Source organism: Barbus barbus (genome assembly GCF_936440315.1).
Source record: "Barbus barbus genome assembly, chromosome: 18".
Lineage (NCBI taxonomy): Eukaryota > Metazoa > Chordata > Actinopteri > Cypriniformes > Cyprinidae > Barbus > Barbus barbus.
Window position 1 is genome coordinate 15,433,691 of NC_136746.1, and position 20,047 is coordinate 15,453,737.

General features: G+C 37.7%; 1 protein-coding gene across 3 annotated transcripts; it reads right to left on the bottom strand.

Annotated features, from left to right (window-relative positions):
• Positions 1 to 740: 740 nt before the first annotated feature.
• Positions 741 to 18,621, bottom strand: LOC306884475 (isoaspartyl peptidase/L-asparaginase). Of its 3 annotated transcripts, none has more exons than XM_079440367.1 (7): positions 18,494 to 18,621; positions 16,289 to 16,494; positions 15,351 to 15,493; positions 12,219 to 12,376; positions 6,315 to 6,433; positions 6,002 to 6,112; positions 741 to 2,604 (listed from the first exon to the last, which is right to left on the bottom strand). In XM_079440367.1, the coding sequence occupies exons 2-7, from the start codon at positions 16,473 to 16,475 to the stop codon at positions 2,399 to 2,401; spliced, it is 924 nt and encodes a 307-aa protein (XP_079296493.1). In that variant the 5' UTR covers positions 16,476 to 16,494; positions 18,494 to 18,621; the 3' UTR covers positions 741 to 2,398. The 3 variants fall into 3 exon arrangements, with proteins under 3 accessions (XP_079296493.1, XP_079296492.1, XP_079296491.1); XM_079440366.1 differs by lacking the exon at positions 18,494 to 18,621 and adding an exon at positions 17,958 to 18,166 and having other exon boundaries at positions 1,123 to 2,604; XM_079440365.1 differs by lacking the exon at positions 18,494 to 18,621 and adding an exon at positions 17,847 to 17,911 and having other exon boundaries at positions 1,123 to 2,604.
• Between the last annotated feature and the right edge of the window lie 1,426 nt (positions 18,622 to 20,047).

The following is a 20,047-nucleotide window of genomic DNA, read 5'->3' on the forward strand; positions in this document are numbered from 1 at the left end:
GTACAAGTGGACCATAAGAATTACAGCCAAATTTTTGTCACGCTGTACAACAATAATTACTATTTTTTCATTCTTGTAAGGGGTAGGTGTAGACGTTAATAAAACACAATCTAATAGGTAGAACATTTATTTCATTGTTAATTTCCGGTCGGAGCTGTATCCCTTCTAGCCTTTACCGCCTTGCTCCACACTCCACCTAATTTAATACATCCATTGCAATACCACGTAATACCACTAAGGGCCAGCACAGACAAAGGATCCTCCTTCTGCGTTTGAAAATACAGCCTCGTCTGACTGCCTCTGTCATGAAAGGAAAACTTTGCAACGAAACACAAGTTTGAACCTAACAGAAATAACACTTTCAAAAAACGATGATGCATTAACAAGATCCCAGTAAAACATAAACACAAGGTGGGTGTGATACTGTCAGTCCCAGATGTTTACTGTGCACTTGAAATGAGGGGAAAACACTCAGTAGGATGCTGATTATGTGACACGGAAACACTAGCATCTAATTTTCCCCAATTTTTTTTTTATCTAGTCATTTAACACCAGTTGTGTTTCGAATTGTTCACTGAGGATTCTGTTGAAACAGTAGGGGACAACCAGTATGTCTAAACTGGCTTAATGTAAATGTTTAACAGCATTCGCTAACAGTAGCCAAAGATTACTTACTTTTTTGCTCATTTGCAAAAAGAAAAAAGAGTTTTTTTTTAGAAAAGGCAAAACTATTTTTTAGTGGTGTTTTAATGTACACAATCAGTTTTTTATTAAAAATAATAAAGATAGAATCTTATTTTTACATAAAGCATACGCAAGTCTCAAGTTAACAGAGCAGCTGGGAACATCTCAGAAAAATGTTGACTTGCTAAGTTTTAACAAGGAATCCCAAATACTGACCTACTTCAGCTCTGAAGTCAGAATTGTTCATTTAAAGCTCAGAGGGGTTGCTCTCCGCATAATGTTGATCTTTTTCAGTTGAGGAAGCACACTTTTGTTTCATGGTGCTGGGTAGATGTTGTAATGTCGGCTCTTCATGCTTTGATCCAACAGCACTGCACTGATCAAATACACTGAATGCATCCAGGCTAATAATCTTTACTTAATTATTTTTTTTCTTTTGTAGTATGAGTGATTGATCAAATATGTCAATTTTAATTGCTGTAGAGGTGCTTTGCTCAGCAGGGGTTCAGGAATCACTATGGAATAATCAGCTCCCTGCAATAAAAAGGAGAGAAAGTTTTGCCTTTTTGGAGAGGCATAAAACTCGGATTGCTGCACGTCTTTGCTCTGCGGCATGGTTTTTAACTGCAATGGGTTTTACTGTTTTATACTGCAGAAGAAAGACAGTAGTATTACAAGGGCACACAAATCTTAGAAGCTTTTGACCATTTTTAATTATAAAAAGTGTGTGAACTTATACTCTGTATAGTATATTTGTCTTCGTATATACAGTACTCAGCCTGTCCTTAATTTGAAACATAATTAAATAAATAGAGGAGGGCAACTAAGGAGACTCTAACTAGGAGCAGTTGCAAAAACTTTTCCTAATAAAGAATGAAACTTTCAGGACATAATTATTCATCCATCAATTCCCACGGCTGGAATATTTTAACAGTGTTCCCTCATTTCCATTTTATAATATCGTCACTGCTCTATTCACAAACTAAAAGAAGCAAACAAAAAATCAAGGATATTTTTCACAAATCAGCAGGAACATTGTGATATTTTTTCTTTTCTTTTTTTAAGAAACATAATAATTTTGTCCTCCAGATCCAATAATTAGCCTTGGCATAAAAATCTGAAATCGACGGAAGACATGAAGTGGTAAGATTCGTCTTTAATAATGTTGAATTCCACAAATGTAGTGAAAACAGATGTATTTGGTTAAATTAATATGTTGATTTTGTCATTATACAGTATATTTCTGTTATATTTCCCATCTGTCTTCCTATCTTACTGAATACAGTTTATGACGTATTCAGATGTCATTTGTGAATACTCTTATCATTATTCATTAAGCTTATCAGAACTCTTTAAGAATTCTTCATTTAGTCACTTAACACCATATTGTGTTTCTATTGTTTGTTCATTATTGTAATTAAATATTGTATGTACAGAAATCTAGCTACTAAAGTTACTAAAATCTATAATATTTTCACCCTCTTAAAATTTTTTGAATCAATCATTATTCATTAAATGTTGGTTAAACTTCAGAACATGCAAACAGGAGTATTTGTTTTCTTAATACGAGAAACAGCTCATTACTTTTAGATTTGTATAAAGTATACAATTAATCACATAGGAATCTGATAGAATCTAGCGAAATAAATTGACTAGCTGAAAGTTTTAAGAAATTCACAATAATGAATGAAAATACAATTAAAGTATAATGTTATCATTTCAGCCTCTCTGTGAAATCTTCTTTGGGATTTAAGCCATAGTGCAGGACGTCCTCTTTAATGGAGGCCCAAGCCATGCGTGGTGTGGTGAAGCTGGCGGCCCAGTCTCCTGTGGAGGACAGAACAATAGCTCCTCCGCATCCCTTCACTCTCTCTCCCATGTACTGAAGTGAGGCTTCGGCGGCGGGTGTGGCTGATTTCCCTGCATTTCACAAAGAAAACACTCAAGTATGTGACACTGTCAGCAAAGTTAACAATAAGTTTATCTGGATGCCATCAGCTGACCTTAAAGGGATAGTTCACCTAAAAATTAAAATTCTGTCATTATTTGCTCACCCTCATATCGTTCCAAACCCGTAAGACCTTCGTTCATCTTCGGAACACAAATTAAGATATTTTTGATGGAATCTGAAAGCTCTCAGACCCTCCATAGACCGCAAGGGTCCTTACAAGATCAAGGTCCAGAAACGTAGCTAGGTGATGGGTAAAATAATCCATGTGACATCAGGGGTTCAACCCTAATTTTATGAAGCTACGAGAATACTTTTTGTATGCAAAGAAAACTAAAATAATGACTTTATTCAACAGTTAGTCTAATCTACGTCAGCGTAGCAACATTTTGGAGAATATCCGCTGGACGGAAACTGCGTAAGCTCTTCGGTGTCAGCCGCACCGCACAGATACATCTTCTACGTATATTTACGTTTTAATTTGAACGAAAACAGCGCATCCGGTATGTGGCTGACACAGAAGAGCATACACAGTTTCCGTGGACGCGGAGGAGACGAATTTGAATAAAGTCGGTAATTTCTTTTTCTTTTGCTCACAAAAAGTATTCTTGTAGCTTCGTAAAATTATGGTTCAATGTCACATGGGTTATTTTACCGATCTCCTTGCAATGTTTCTGGACCTTGATCGTGTAAGGACCCTTGCTGTCTATGGGAGGGTCTGAGAGCTCTCAGATTCCATCAAAAATATCTTAATTTGTGTTACGAGTAATTAATGACAGAATTTTCATTTTTGGGTGAACGATCCTTTTAAGGCTGTAAATCTGGCAACACATTGTCCGCCCTTAATGTTTATTTAGCAAGGATGCATTAAATTGCTCAAAAGTATTTTACATTGTTACAAAAAAAATTGTTCAAATATATGCCGTTTTAAATAAACTTTCTATTCATCAAAAAAATAAAAATAAATACACAACTTTTATGCAGCACAACTGTTTTCAACATTGATCATAAGAAATGTTTCTGGGGCAGCAAATCAGCATATTAGTATGAACTGGAAAGACTGGAGTAATGACTGCTGAAAATTTCCATCACAAATTATATTTTAAAACATATTAACATAGAAAACAGTTATTTAAAATTGTAGTTATATTTCACAATATTACTGTTTTAATGTATTTTTGATTGGTGAGCATCAAAAACATAAAAACAAACTTACCAACCCCAAACTTTTAAAATGTAGTGTACATAGGTTAATTCAACTTCACAACATTTTCTATTGTGCTTGTATTTGTCTAGCATTTTACAGCACAACAGAAAAGAGCATTTGATCTCTGTGTGCCGTATGATGAAATACTGCACGGACAGTGTATGTGTCCTTAGTGACCCTTTCCAGGTCACACAGTGAACAATATATGTTGCTCTACGGTTTTCTCATTCCATCAGTCTTAGTATTGTAGTCTTAGTAGTCCAACACCAGCCTAGCAACAAGACAGACACTGCAACAATATAACATTTTACCAATTTTCAATAGCATTACAATTTTTATTATTAATAACATTTGTATTGTGAGTTTGCTTTTTTCTACATGGATGTACTGTGTTTAGTTTTAATGTCTATTTTTAATTCTCTTTCATCCATGTCCTGTTTCTTGTTCTTCAGAGCAGTGAATTCATTTTCTTGCTTTAACTGGGGACTCATAGACCTCTAGCCAACTATTAAAGCTTTTATGCTCATCATATTTATTATTATAATAAGTAGTGCCAATGGTACCAATAACTTGCAGTGTTATTAAAAATATTTTTAAAAACCTAAATGAATTGATCAACTACACAAATTTTAAACAAACAGTTGAGACCCTAATGGCAAGCCCAATAATTGATCAAATAATGAACTGGTATATAAAAACTGAATGGTTGCGCTTGCAGCATCATTACCACAGAATGCCAAAGCAAACAATAGCCTGCTGACCCTTCACAAAAACACACCTCATTATCATCTGCCTACTGTGGCAGCACATCCGATCCTCTTGCCTCTCTCTCACACACACACACACACACCAATTAAAATGACTGGCAACAGCAGCATCCGGTTTTTGTGCGGTTTGACATTCATTCTGCTTGGTTATACAAAATCTGATAATAATAGCAACATGTGGGTGAGGGTAAAGGGGTAGAGTTGATCGAGACCTTGCAAGCCAAAACAATATGAACACAAATTGCATAAAAGAGTAAAAACACAAACAAAGGGGAAGACATAGCAGGGGAAAATGGGTGTATCTCATGGGTGATGAGAATTTTCCATTGAAAATAAAATTAGAAAATACTGAAAATTAAACCTTATTTAGCTAAGATTGAATAATTGTCTTTTTATGTAATTTGTAATTATGTGATATTGAGTAACCTGACAGGACTTTGAAAAATAATTATTATATTTATTGTAAGTAGTATTATAAATGGCTTCAGCATGACATGCTACACTCCACCTACACCTGTTTTCATTTCATTTTTATAATTCTTATAAGTATAATGCATGCAGCTTTTATGACCTCTGTCTTGATATGGAGATATTTATACTGTAAATTAATTTTTCACACTTCAGGACCAATTAAAATATGATTAAATAGTGAAATAGTGAAGACAATAACCTAAAATATACATGTTCTCTTATACATTAATATAGAAAACAGTCATGTTATGCATCATCTAACAAATGAACAAATACATACTGTTCTGGGGTCTGTGTGATTTTTATATTATTATTATTTTTTATTATTTTAAAGAAATCTTTTGTTCACCAAGGCTGCAATTATTTAATTAACAAGAACTTTAAAAATATTGTGAAATATTATTACAAATTAAAATAACTGTTTTCTATTCTAATATACAGTATTTTAAAATGTAATTTATTCCTGTGGTGGCAAAACTGAATTACTCCAGTCTTCAGTATCCCATGATCCTTCAGAAATCATTTTAATATGCTAATCTGCTGCTCAAGAAACACTTCTTATTATTGTCAATGTTAAAAACAGTGGTGCTATTTAATATTTTTGTGGAAACCATGACACATTTGGATTCATTTTTGAATGGACAGATAAAAAAAAAATTCCAAACTGATTTTTGTTTTGTAACAGTATGTATTTACCATCACTTTTATTCAATGTAATGCTTCCTTGCTCTATGAAAGTATTCATTTTGTTTAAAAAAATCTCCCAAACTTTTGAAAGGTAGTTTTGAAAGGTACCTTTAAAAAAAAAATTCCATTGAATAACAGATTAGGCACAAAATTAAGCAAATATGGGCACTTTTGTCCCCCTTAAATGTAAACGAGTGTGCATGCACACGCATCAGGATTAGTGTATAAGTCTCATACCTTGCTCCATATGAAAGAGGATTAATCTGGCTAAGGTGACTTTGAGAATAGACTCTCCGTGACCAGTACAGGAGACCGCGCCACTTCTATTGTCTGCATATCCACCAGATCCTTATCGCACAGGAAAAGACAGCAGCACAGACAGAGTGGGACATTAATATGTGTTACCTTGGGAGAAAACACTGACAATTGAGTATTGATCAGAGCTGACACCTTCAAACCGAAATGGCTCATTCAACCGAGGCACTGCTTCAAAATTAATGTTGGTGTGACACTGAGATTATCTCTGTCCTCTATCTCTGATCCAACTCACCTATAATAGGAGAATCTCCGACTCTTCCCACCATTTTGTTTCTGATTCCGCCAGTGGATGTAGCGCACGCCACATTACCCAAAGAGTCCAGAGCCACCGCTCCAACCGTATCATGGCCCCTATAATTATGAAAAAAAGTTCTATAAACTTGAATAATAAAGCATTAGCACTGAGATTTTTTTTTCTTCAGATCTGTAATTTTATGGTCTTAGACATGGTATTTTCAAAAGGTGCTTTGAAGAGACAGCATTATTATTCATCACACTCAGAGATGTGCCTCTAGCTTAGTTCCTCTTCATCAGACAGACTTTTGTCCCGGAATTCAACTTAATACGCTGCAGTCATAATCTACTGGATAAAAGCCTAAAACTCCCTACTAAAAATAGCCTCTGTGCAATTACTTTTGTTTCCTATGTGATTTTCAGTCTAAAAAAATGCATGTTGCACTGTTCTGGTGATGTTTGAAAGGGATGGTACTAATGACAACCTCACAGATGCTTTTAAGAGTGCCAGCACACCCGAAATTGACTCATCATCATCTGCCTGTCAACAAAGGAAGAGAGTGAGAATAAGTGCCCTTCGCCACTCTGAATCACAGCCGCTAGTCTGGCAAAGTACACTCAGAGAGATTGCAGGGAAAGTGTTGTATCAGTTGTGATATTTCTGTAGACAGATATGAAAAAGTATGGATTGTTCTTCAAAAAAACAAAAAACACAATTGTGCACATCAGTCTTCCCTGCCAGTTCACTTGAAAGGAAATAGAATAGAGAGCAGAATGTGGGATGAACAGAGACCCTAGTATTTCACAGGCTTCATATCCCATGAAACTGATTAAGGCAGCAGTGCTGTGGAAAACAAGCGTGTGTTATGAGTTTGAAGCGGCACGCAGGACAATGGTTGAAGGTGAAATGAAAGAAAACAGCCTCCATGTCATTCTCCCAGAAATGGGAGAGCAAAATGGTCCTCATGGACAATATTTGTCTGAAGCATCTGGCGAAGAATCACTTGTCAGATTCCAGATTTGAGGCATCAATCATTTTTGGCAGGCGCTTGATTACTCTTTTAAATCACCAGCGATGCCTGGATCTTGCTCATCGGTTTAGGTGAAAACAGCTTTTAAAAGCAACTTGACGGTGGACTGTATTTCACACTTCAAAGTGATCACAGAGTTTTGCAGTAAATCTTCACACATCCATAAACAGCCTAATGAAGTGTGCAGATATTGGAATAGAAGTTTAGAGTTCTCATTAAGAAGAACAGGTGGTTGTCTTAACTTTTTGTTGTAAATGTATTTTCTACTTACTTTTTGCTAAAACTAAATGACAGTATGCATTTAAAGCAGATGTATATGCAAGCTTGTTTCAACCTGAAAGTAAAAAATAAAAATGATAATTGTGAGATGAAGTTTAAAATACGAAAAAAGTCACACACTGTGAGACAGTCACGCTGTTAAGATATAGTCACAATGTGATATGGAAAGTCATATTGTGAGTCTTAAAATCACGATTCAAATATCCGAGAAGTCATATTATGAAACATAAAATCACATTGTGAAATTTGACCGTTACATTTAATTTTAAAACAATTCTGAGATTTAATTTTTAGCGTCCGTTTTTCCAATATTAAAAATTGCTTTCCTATTCCATCTTAATATTTAGAGAGAGCAGTAAGTAAGCCATTTGTAGGCTGATTCTGCCGAAAAACAAAACATTATGAACTTTGATGTGAAAGGTACAAGACTGCATACTTAGCTTTGATGAAGAAAATAACTTTTGTACAATCTCATGAAGCTTTGCAAATGACAAAATAAAAATGATGGATAAATATAATTCTTGATTTAAACATGTTTATTGTGTATATAGAAGTTTTACATGAATTGCCGCCTGACAGCTTCAATAAAAACATTTCTGTCAGGACCACTATTGTCAAATATGATTGGCAATTAACATACAGTGTGGACTGGCAGTATGGTTCTGTTCTGGGCAAAACCTCCCAGCTTAGCATTGATAAGAGCAGGGAGAGGAGCAATAACGTCTCTGTTACGTACAGTGGTGTGAAAAAGTGTTGACCCCCTTCCTGATTTTTTTGCATGTTTGTCACACTTTAATATTTCAGATCATCAGACAAATTTAAATATTAATCAGAAATAACATGAGTAAACACAACATGCAGTTTTTAAATTAAGGGTTTTTTTTTTATGAAGGGAAAACTAAATCCAAACCAACATGGCCCCGTGTAAAAAAGTGCTTGGTAGTGTGATGGTCTGGGGCTGATTTGCTGCTTCAGGACCTGGAAGACTTGCTGCGATAAATGGAACCATGAATTCAGCTGTCTACCAAAAAATCCTGAAGGAAAATATCCGGCCATCTGTTCGTGACCTCAAGCTGAAGCGAACTTAGGTTCTGCAGCAGGACAATGATCCAAAACACCAGCAAATCCACCTCTGAATGGCTGAAGAAAAACAAAATGAAGACTTTGGAGTGGCCTAGTCAAAGTCCTGACCTGAATCCTATTGAGATGCTGTGGCATGACCTTAAAAAGGCGGTTCATGCTCAAACCCTCCAATGTGGCTGAATTACAACAATTCTGCCAAGATGAGCCAAAATTCCTCCACAGCGCTGTAACAGACTCATTGCAAGTTATCGCAAACGCTTGATTGCAGTTGTTGCTGCTAAGGGTGGCCCAACCAGTTATTAGGTTTAGGGGGCAAGCACTTTTTCACACAGGGCCATGTGGGTTTAGATTTTGTTTTTCCTTCATAATAAAAAACTTCATTCAAAAACTGCATGTTGTGTTTACTTGTGTTATCTTTGATTAATATTTAAATATTTAATATTTTAATATTTATTTTGTTTGATGATCTGAAACATTAAAGTGTGACAAACATGCAAAAAAAAAAAATAATCAGGAAGGGGACCAACACTTTTTCACACCATTGTATGTAACCTCATTCCCTGAAGGAGGGAACGGAGACGTCATGTCGGATGATGACCGATGAATTGGGATCTCTCTTAGAGAGACCAATCCACTTCCAGTGTAAACTAAACGAGCCAATGCACATTGGCATGCGATGATTGCATCCATCTGCCGCTGATCACAGCTTGAGTATAAGTACGCAGCAGGTGCAACGCATACTCAGGTTTTCGCTGAGGAACCGAGTCTGTAACCCGGCCGCTTACACACACGAACAGCCGTTTAGGTGCATATGGAAAATTAATGGATGTTGCAACCCTCTTGAAAAATGTCAGAAGGTTTGCCAGGGAACACAGCTCTGAGGTTTTACTGTGGAATTTACATATATGGGATCCATTTAGGTCTCTGCATATGGAACCCAGCCCTTTACTGGTTCTCACGGAATTGTCGAGTGAGGGCCTGGCGCCGGATGCTCCTGGGCTGGGGCGCTGCGGCCAGCAGATGGGTGGAGGCAGCAGCTGCCCGCCGGGGTAGGACGTGTCGAATTGCCTCAGTCTGAGGCAACGCTCCTGGACCACAAGTGTGGACATCGCACGACCCAGAGAACTCGCAGTTACCTTTGTTGCTTGGAGCGTGAGGTCAGTTGCAGTTCGGAGCTCTTTCAGAACTTCCGGATCGTGACAACCCTCGTGCAGGTCCCTCAGTGCTTTAGTCTGAAGAACGTGCAGTAATGCCATAGCGTGTAAGGCGGAGGCAGCTTCTCCACAGGGCACATAAGCATCGCCGGACAGACCAGACGAGTGCCTACAGACCCAGGAGTGGAGGCACGGTTTGTCCTGCCTGGTGGAGGTGGTATTAGGACACAACTGCATCGCAACCGACCACTCCAAAGGATACTGCTGGTACACTCCTTGTAGACCCAGCCCGTTCCATAGGCAGCTCAACTGGTTGCGGAGAGCAAGAGGAGCTATGGTCCCTCGAGGGTTGGTTCCCTGGAGGGTTTGCCACCCCTGTAACCCTCAGACCACCCGTGCCACTGCCTGAAGTAGTCCTCGCCTGGCTGCAGCCAGGACGAGAACCTGATTGAGGCAGAGGCAAATCGAGGTAATGGAGCCTGGCCCGCAACTCCGAGATTATCATCTTCCCGCAATGACTCATCCACAAACGCCACCTCAGCGTGCTTGATGCCCAGACACGTGAGGCAGCGAATATATATATACGTTGTCTACAGCAAGACCCACATCATCTTTACAAAGACGTAACATCGAGATTGCCAGATGCAACGTCGTCTTTAAAAAGACGGACCCGTGAATTCTCTTTTAGGAAAAAGCTTTTTTAGAGTGCTGAACCGCACAGGGGAGTTGGCCGCCTGTAACACAAACAGGGGGTAGTGCAGCCTGATGTGTGCAACCTACTCAAAACGGAAAACCACCACCACTGAAGCGCCGTAACACCAACATGAAGAGCTCTAAAAGAGCGCGCTGAACTCGTTCAGTCGTCTCTCAGTAAAGTAGTCAGGAGCAAAACGATGTGATCGCTCAGCTCCGAAGCGAAAAGCTGAGTATGCGTTGCACCTGCTGCCTAATACTCGAGCTGTGATCAGCGGCAGATGGATGCAATCATCACATGCCAATGTGCATTGGTTCGTTTAGTTTACACTCAAAGTGGATTGGTCTCTCTAAGCGAGAGCCCCCTTCCTCGTCGGTCATCATCCACATCATGAGAGTGGCCAACTGAAAGGGAACCCCAGGTATCATTAATGTTCTCAATGACAATTTAATGTAACAACATAATTCAGGATAAAAGGATCTGACTCAACTAGGAATATTAAATGTCAAGTCCTGACTGTGGATGAAAGGAGGAGCTGGGGATGGAGAAGGGTAATAAGCTCCTGAGCTGCTGAATAATACTAAATGAACCTTATATAAGGAAGTAGTGATAGGCATCACATTGCTATAGGTAGACGTGGATTAGTTGAGAGTCAGCTGAAGCAAGCTTGACTGATTTGACATGCCAGAACTAACACTATGCTTGATATATACATAATTGATTAACAACCTTGTAGCACACATTAAGTCTAGGATAGGCAAGTTTTCATTGAAATAGAAAAAGTGAATGGAATTTTAATTTTTTAACTCTACCATTGGTCTTTATTCTACTTTTTTTTCATACATATTTTTTCAAACTGTATTTTGATCCTGAATAGTGGTATCCATATTTATTACATGCCTGAGATTTATCCAATACTTAAATCTGTTTTGATAAATATGCTGTGAATTGGAAGTACTAGCACATCTGTGACGTACTATAAAAGCATGGTCAGACCAGAAGGGCAGAGGCAGGCTGTGTAATCACCTAAATAAAGGTGGAGGGTAATTGAGTTCTAGGGCCTGTGTGTTAAAAAGCCCAGTGATGGTAGTACAGGGCAAGCAGAGGGAGGCTTTCAATAATGAAGCCACAGCAGGGCGGGATGAAAGGCAGTAGCTCAGCCAACTGTCACTTAGCACCTCCACAGCACTATTTTTACAGACTCCCTCGGGGGCTGAGGTTACACCCCGCCATGGCCCTGACTCCACTACTACTCAACACTCAGCCTGGGGAAGTGAAGGTGGCAGGTAAGGCTGCTTTGCTGGAGCCCACACAGCTCTAACTGCACTGCCTAAGGCCTCAGGGAATGACCTGAGTTCTGTGCAGGCCAGCACGTCAATATGCTGCCATTCTCAGCGCATTGCCTCAATGCCAAGAAGAACCACTTTTAAAACTCCAGATTTTGATCCTTTAATTTTTTTCACGATAGTTGAAAAAGATAAATTATTCAAGCAATACCAAATACTTTCCCTGCAAGCACACAAAACATACCATTCCAAAGATGCTGTTGACAATTTACTTTAACTGTACAGTCATCAAAATCAGTGTCTGAAATGAAATATGTCAAGAAAACAGGAACTATTAAAAACATCTCGGAGCATAAAATTGACAAAATTACCCACCGTTGTGTGTTGAAGAATTTTTCGACTCCAACTGGATAGCTACTGCTTTGTTCCCAGTCTTTACGTTCCAGCTCGGTCACCAAATCATCAGCTACTGGAATACCAATGCGCTCCGCAAACATGCTCGCTCCTCTATCTGTCAACATGACATGATCTGTCTGAGTAAAAACCACAAAAAAGGCTTTAAATTGAAGATTAGTGGTCTAAATGTTTACTCTATCCAGTCTGATGTCATGTGTCACCGTTTCCGGGTCCAAACGCTCCTTCAGATTGCAAAAGCAAACAACAAGTGGTGCTAGTATACACTAATGCTGTGCTGTACCACTACAGACAAATCATGATCTTAACCTTCATGTTGAAATCTCAGGCGAACAGACAGTGATTTATTTTTTATCAGTTGTTAAAATATTGGTGTCTTGGACGCCGTGAGCCTGTAGTGTACATCATGAGTTTCTAAAAGTTTGTTTTCATAAACCGCTGTTGAGGCAGTATTCTCACTTGAAACAGAGTAGACAGCTTGAACCCGGAAATAGTATTTGATATGTCAAGATTTAGCAAGCAGATTACATACTATCTTGTCTCAAGCTATGGTTTCCCTTTAAAATTGCATGTTTTAAATAAGACTGTGTCATTTTTGTTACAGAACCGAACCTGAAAGTCTTGTCATGTAATGTCAACCACAGACCTTACTCATAAATGAAAAATTCAGTTGACTACAGTATAATTGAGTGTAAAAATCCATTTGATATTTCAGAGGGAACTCATGGCGAATTACCCTCAGGGTTGGTCTAAAAACATATTTGTAGCAAATGTACAGCAGTGCCTTTATGCAGATGATACAAATTGAGATGGGGCCCTTAGGCCTTGTTTGTTTACAGCCTTAAATTGTTAAATGTCTTACATGGTTAGTTCTTCGTTCTGACTAAATCAGTAGTAGTCTATCTGTTGCATTCTGATTCCCTTGGATGTGCTATGTGTTATATCATCCACATAAACTCCACCAAAAAGACTTATAGTTTATAGCATAAAACTACACCACATCTTATGTATACCTTTTCACTTTATTTTCATATTTACTGTCCACATCTCCTTGTGGAACTGCTATTATTTATTGAGGCAATACCCTGCTGTCTAGAATTTTATTTCTCTGTGTGACTTTCTGTACAACATCTCAATGGATTAAACCATAACTCTGGTTTAGGAAACTTTTAAATATTAACGTGGTTATTAATGTCATATTTCTTTGTCAAATACTGGGCATTTTAGATTGCAAAGCAAGAGCATGAGGTCAGTGAAGCTTGATCGCAGCATTGATCAAAATTTGATTAATTTTTAATACTGGCTAATGGCTATTAAAGAGATCTGCCAATCCACTGTAAGGCCAAGGTCTTTTGGGGCAGTCAAGACAGGTGCTGCAAATAATCAATTATCATGTATTCTTTGGGTTTTGTTTCCTCCATGTCCAACACCTTGCAAGGTGAACTTTGGTGAAAGGGACAATGTTAATGTCTTTGACACATATATCTACTACTGCATTCATATAACAGCAGCTCAGAGATTATGAGATTATGAAGGCTATGTAAATATTAATAATTATATTTCTGTGTGTGGTTATTTTTTTTAAGCCTGATGCTGTTTGTTAATGGTGTAATGGTATACAGAAAAGAATTCTACCTCCAGACAGATATCACAGAGGGTACTGTATACAGTACAGGCATCGTGGTAGAAAAAGGTGCGTGGCTAAAGGCCCATTCACACCAAGAATGATATACTGTAACATTAACTTTAACTATTAAGTTTTAATAATCGTTATTCTGTGAGAATAGGGAAGTCCAAACCACAGCAGTCTATAACGATAATGAGAAGAACAACATCGTTGGAGTCCCTTTCTGAATGGTTTGTTTCCAGCTGAAGAAAGATAAAAACATTGACAGCCAATCAGGATCCACCCGATTTAAAGAGGTTGAGCATTTAAAGCAGCAGATTACATAACTATAGTTGTTTATAAACAACGTTATAGGCTGATGTTGTGGATGCAAGTAATCATAATATAGTTATCTTTATAGTTATTGGTCTTGGTGTCAATGGGCCTTAATACAACTAAATGCGACAAAAGGTATCTTTAACTGTCCTTAAAATAGCAGATAAAGGTATCTTGAACAGATCTTTTTTATGTAGGCTGTTGGCTGTTAAAATATGCCTGTTGATGTGGTCAGGATTAAATATGCAGAATTTGATTTTATGTTGTCGTTGTAATCTGATATTGTATGATTGAATGACTCTTTCGATCTTGCCATGATGAACTGATTCTACTGTGTTGCAGATTCACAAATTTTTGTTTCATTGTTACTTTTTTAATTTTGCTGAAAAGCCTTTAATAGATTGTTTAAATGCAAGTTCTGTTGTGACAGCCTAACTAACTTAGTGTATTATAGGTTAACATGTTGTATAATATATTTTTGTAGCTAATATTTTAAGGTTTGTGCCTCTATATGGAAATTACTTTTTCCAAACTTTTCAAAATAAATCAAACTGTAGAAATAAGTTGAAAATGCTGGCTAGGCTTTTGTCTTTTGGACATGTGGAGATAAATCATTGTATAAGAACTCTATCTATGTCATTACAAAGAGCACTGATTGAAATCAATCTGTAAATCAGCCAGCATTTATTTCCCTTTGAGCCTGTCATTACAAAGCTGCTGTTAAAAAAAGACAAGCTAAACCTTTGCAGGCAAGGGAAAATCCTGAATCTAAGGTGTCACATAATTTCACCTTTGAAGTCAATACCATGGATTTTTTGGTAATTTAATCTATTTAAAAAATGGGTATATCCACCCAATTCTGGGTTTTGCAATAAATCTTCAAAGTGATCCACATAGACCTCCTTGATAAGTGCAGGTATCAAGAACTAGGTCTCTCCTTATTTCCTTATCCAAAGCGAATGTCCTTATCCAAAGCGAATTTTGTCGGAAATTAAATTTCTGTATCACATCCCCTATATTAAAAAAAAATCCCTTTCAGTAATATATTTGCTTTGCGAGAAATGGCTTGAATTAAATGGGGTGCATGTTCACCGGAGAGAACTCTATACCCAAAAAATTAATTCTGAAGCTATTTGAGAAGAAAACTATACCTTTTCCATTACAGCACGAGCAAGACTAACAGGGTTAGCAATGTTTCTCACAGAAGCCACAGCTCCAGTGGCAAGTGTTTGCCCATCCATGATGATACTGTCCAGCTCCACCTCTCCATCAATATTCAGCACTGCACCATGACCTGCACAAGAAAGATTCCAATTCTGAAAGTCCACATTTCATACGACACGTCCCATAAAAAGTGATTGACAGACAGACAGACCTTCAATGTTAGGGATGAACCAATCCATAAATATAATTTTAGAAAAACTAATTAAAACTAAACTAATTTGGCTGTAACAAATTAGATTATTTTTTAAAGTTGTTCCGAAGCATCATTTTTTTCAGTGTATATAGAAGGACAGATGGACGGGCAGACAGACGTATAGGTTCTGGAGTAATACAACATTATCTCATTCTCACACAGATATCTCACTCTTATCTCTGTCATGACACCCTGACGTACTCCAGATTGTTATCGACTCTGATCTCTTAAAACTCCAAACAGGATTGCATTAGTCATCTATTGATCAGTCTTTGCCTCTGGCTACCCCAGTGTATAAAATGATCCTGATGAAGCACTGAATGTGCAGCTCTGATATGAGGAGGATTAGCCATTTCACTTATGGTGGCAGTTAGCCATCACAAATGAGATTGGCACCAACAGGCCGGGTGTGTTAATGAAGTGTCTTGTTTTACCCTGCTTTCCTCCTTGTAATCTGATAATTATTTGAGAACCTCTCACCTTACTCTCAAGATGGTCATTAATAAAGTGTCATGGATGTGTGCTGAAATACTGTCCCTCTCAGAGCCTAGATGAACTACTGATTCTACACTTCCTCTGCTTTAAATCTTTAGTAGAAAAAGTCAGGGTCAAAGAGAAAAAAATTATATTAAAATATTAAATATAAATAATTTCACTGTATATGTATTATACCTGCATCAAATGTTGGGTCATCTTCCAAAGACCTCACAGCTTTTTCTACAGCGTCAATAGCACTCCCACCATTCTTAAGAACAGCATCGCCTGCCCACGCAGCATTCTTGACTCCAGCCACGGATGCTTCGGCTAACATGTCTGGGATGGCCCACGCTCCACCATGCACCACAATCACAGTCTTCATCCTCGGTCTTCCTTTAGCCCTGAGGAAACAAATGTGCGTGTGCTGTCAGGAGGGAGGATATTACTGAGAGCTAGCACATTTTAATATATTGCCCTTGGACTGTACTGAGCTGTGTAATTTATTCAGATGAACACTGACAGAGTGGGTAAATGCAACTTTCACAGCTCATCTCAATGAGAAGGGTGTCTGGGGTTGTTTACAGGAAGCAGGTTTTCAGGCTCCTGTCATGTTTACTCAAGCTCTATTAAAGTGAGGGCTTGAGAGATGAAAGGAGCAATTCCATTTGGTTTACCTGAAACAACTTTCCTATGTTTTGCTAACCAGAAGCATGCCATGACTAAACGAAGACCACTACAAAAATATACCACGGTAACCAGGGTCTTGACCAATATGTCGTTGTTATGATTGTTTCTACAATAAAGCTGTGGCAACCATAACTGTCATTAAAAAGAAAGTAAAAATGCATAAAGAGTATGAATGCTGTATATGGGGAAGTCGTGGCCTAATGGTTAGAGAGTCGGACTCGTAATCCAAAGGTTTATTGTAGGTGGGGGGAGTGAATGTCCAGTGCTCTCTCCACCCTCAATACCACGACTGAGGTGCCCTTGAGCAAGGCACCGAACCCCCAACTGCTCCCCGGGCGCCGCAGCATAAATGGCTACCCACTGCTCCGGGTGTGTGTTCACTGCTGTGTGTGTGTGTGTTCACTGCTGTGTGTGTGCACGTTGGATGGGTTAAATGCAGAGCACAAATTCCGAGTATGGGTATGTCACTTCACTACTTCTAGAGTTTGAAGGAAATTCCATTTTCACTTCACAGTTATAGCAGCAACAGACTATAGTTACTTTTTTTAACCAGACTAGAGTTACTTTTTAATGATTACATGATCACGTTCTCATAATTGTGGCAAATTATTCACAATTCATTGATTCTCCCTAATTATTTTTTATCTTTGAAAGTTATAATTTCTAATACTGCTTAGCCTATGTGTTCAGAAAGCAGACAGACAACTAGTATAAACCCACTAGAAATGACAATATTTTACAGTGTTCTTTGCCATTTTAGCAGAAAATGCAGGTAGCAAGTCACTTACAAGATATTAGGCTAGTGAGATTTTTGTTATGCGTGTTGTCGTCATGGTAAATACACTTATGTAGCTATGCCGGTGACCATGTCTCGAGCCCGACCAGGAAGTTTTACTCTGATATGAAACTATGTAGACATTTTGCAGATGAAAAAGCATATGCAGCGGCATATTTCAGTTCTATTCAAATTGGCTGGACGAGCTGTAAAACGAAACAGAAAATGAGAGTGGCGCTGTATTGATCAACAAATTAAAACGAAAATAAGGATATGACATTGAGAAAATACCTGTGGACTTTGGTAAACGACAAGGACATTTGTAAGTGCTCCAGTCAGTCATATGGAAACTGTCTGTTAGCGGATTGTCAATGGTCTAGATAGAAAACAGCACGTGCTTACCGTACAATGTCGCGCAAAGGCAGAGCGTTGTAATAAAAGTTCTCCCACACTATGATCTTTCCTGTGACAGACGGGTTTTCCCTCAACTTTGTGAAAAACTATTTAAAAAGAATTAGCCAATCCAGAGTCACGTTTTCGGTTTAACTGTAGGCTAGCAGTTGCTGTGGTTCGCCATTGTAGGGCAGTGTACAGCTAAACGCACTAGTTGTACTTCAGTTTAACTTTACACAAAGGGTCCATTCAATTCAATGATTAGTGCGACCGTGAATCAGTCAAATCTAGCACTTTAACTAGACCAAACAAAATAGAACAAACGTCAATATTCATTATTGCCATTTAAAGTTCAACATGATTGTCTTTAAAACATAAAAACAAACAAACAAACAAAAAAATTACAACGACGAGTTAAACTGGTAAACCGTTACATAACAATAGACCGGAACTAGCCAGTTTCCATTCATATGCATGACCAGTCTCTTCTCTCTCTCTGTCTAATTACTACGAACACTTAAGTATTAAATTAAATGAATACTCACTGTTTTCTTGATTAAGCTAAATCTTCACTGCCTGCAAGTTCTTTGCAGTATCTGTTCTTAGGAGGACCAAGCAGATTTTTACCCTAGAATGTTATCTGCCTGTCATTTAATGTGTTTTTGTGTTGCATAATATTATGGACAAAAGCCAAGTCTAGACATCCATTGAAGGGCTGATGTAAATTATTGACCTACTATATATTGCTAATTCATAAATTATTTTTTGCACATTGTTGTAGACTAGAAGTTTGAAAAGTTGGAAGGAACATTTCAAAGTTAACATATTGCAATAGGTAGGAAACCCAGGTCTTATGCAGTGGAACAAAGTCTGGTAGGGAAAAATAACATTATTACTGTTGCCTATATATTTTCTGTTCTGAGATCTAGTCCATCAGGAAATATTCCATTTCGGTGCAATATTCAAGTGAAGTCAACTTTTTTTATATGTACTTTATATAGTAGAGATGTTTCAAATCAGCTTCAGAGAATCAAACAGGAAGGTAACTTAATCAACGTTGCAAACTTTAAAAATGAGGTTGATCCAAAATTCATCATCATTTGTAGCAAGACTGCCATTATTCATCTCCAGTCAGTTCAATGTTGGTTCAGTTCAGTTTAATAACTGTGTAAAGTTCATTCATTATGAAACAAGTTAAGTTCAGTGATAATCAGCTCTATTGAAGACAGTAGTGTCATTATTCAGCTTGAGTCAGTTCAGTGTTGAATAGTTTCAGATCAATAACAGAATCGATGTTGCAAAATTCATTTATTATAAATGAATTCATTTCAGCTATAAAGCAACTCTACAGAAGACAATAGAGTCATTTAGCTCAATTCAGTTCAGGTTTTGTTCACATCCAATAGTGTCAGTGCCATCAAACTGATCATATTACTGACTATTAAGCATCTTTTAGACCCCAACTAAGCAAGCCAAAGATGACGCTGGCAGAAATGGAGGGAAAAATAAAACCTTGGAAGAAACCAGGCTCAGTCTGGGGACCAGTTCTCCTTTCACCTAAATGAACGAGCACGGTGTGATATTGATTGGGATACATCACACCAGCATTAGGTGGGAAGGTATATAGTAATGTCACAATGTACCTTGGTAGTTGGACATCATCCTACCATTCCTAGCTAAATCTGTGCCTATGTGTAGACATTAAGTGTCCAGATTGCTTCAGAGCATCTACTGATTATCCATTTGACCTTGTATGCATTATTTAGAGTAAAAATATCTAGAGTACAGGTTCATGTTAGTGTACTGTTTTTAGAATTTAAATACATATACCTCAATATACCATTATTCTTTCAACCAGTACAAAATATACCATAATTCAGTGATCTGTTTTTCAAGAATAAAAGTTTATGTGTGTATGATAACAAATGTAGGTGACTGAGTTAAACAGATGTGTTCATTACAAGCAGTGGCATGAGGAAAACCAAAAGATTATTCAGATTTATGCTTCATGTCTGGAAGTGAATCATCTAGCAATTCACATCTTTCAGAATGAGCTTGACAGATTTCTTTAGTGTATGAAAAAATGAAAGAAAATGTGT

Coding starts and splice junctions, on each gene's coding strand:
- LOC306884475 (XM_079440365.1), bottom strand. CDS start 17,875: ATGTCCTTGTCGTTTACCAAAGTCCACAG. Junction 12,377..15,350: donor CTCGTGCTGTAATGGAAAAG/GTATAGTTTTCT, acceptor GTTTTTACTCAG/ACAGATCATGTCATGTTGAC. Junction 6,434..12,218: donor AAATTCTTCAACACACAACG/GTGGGTAATTTT, acceptor TCATAATTATAG/GGGCCATGATACGGTTGGAG.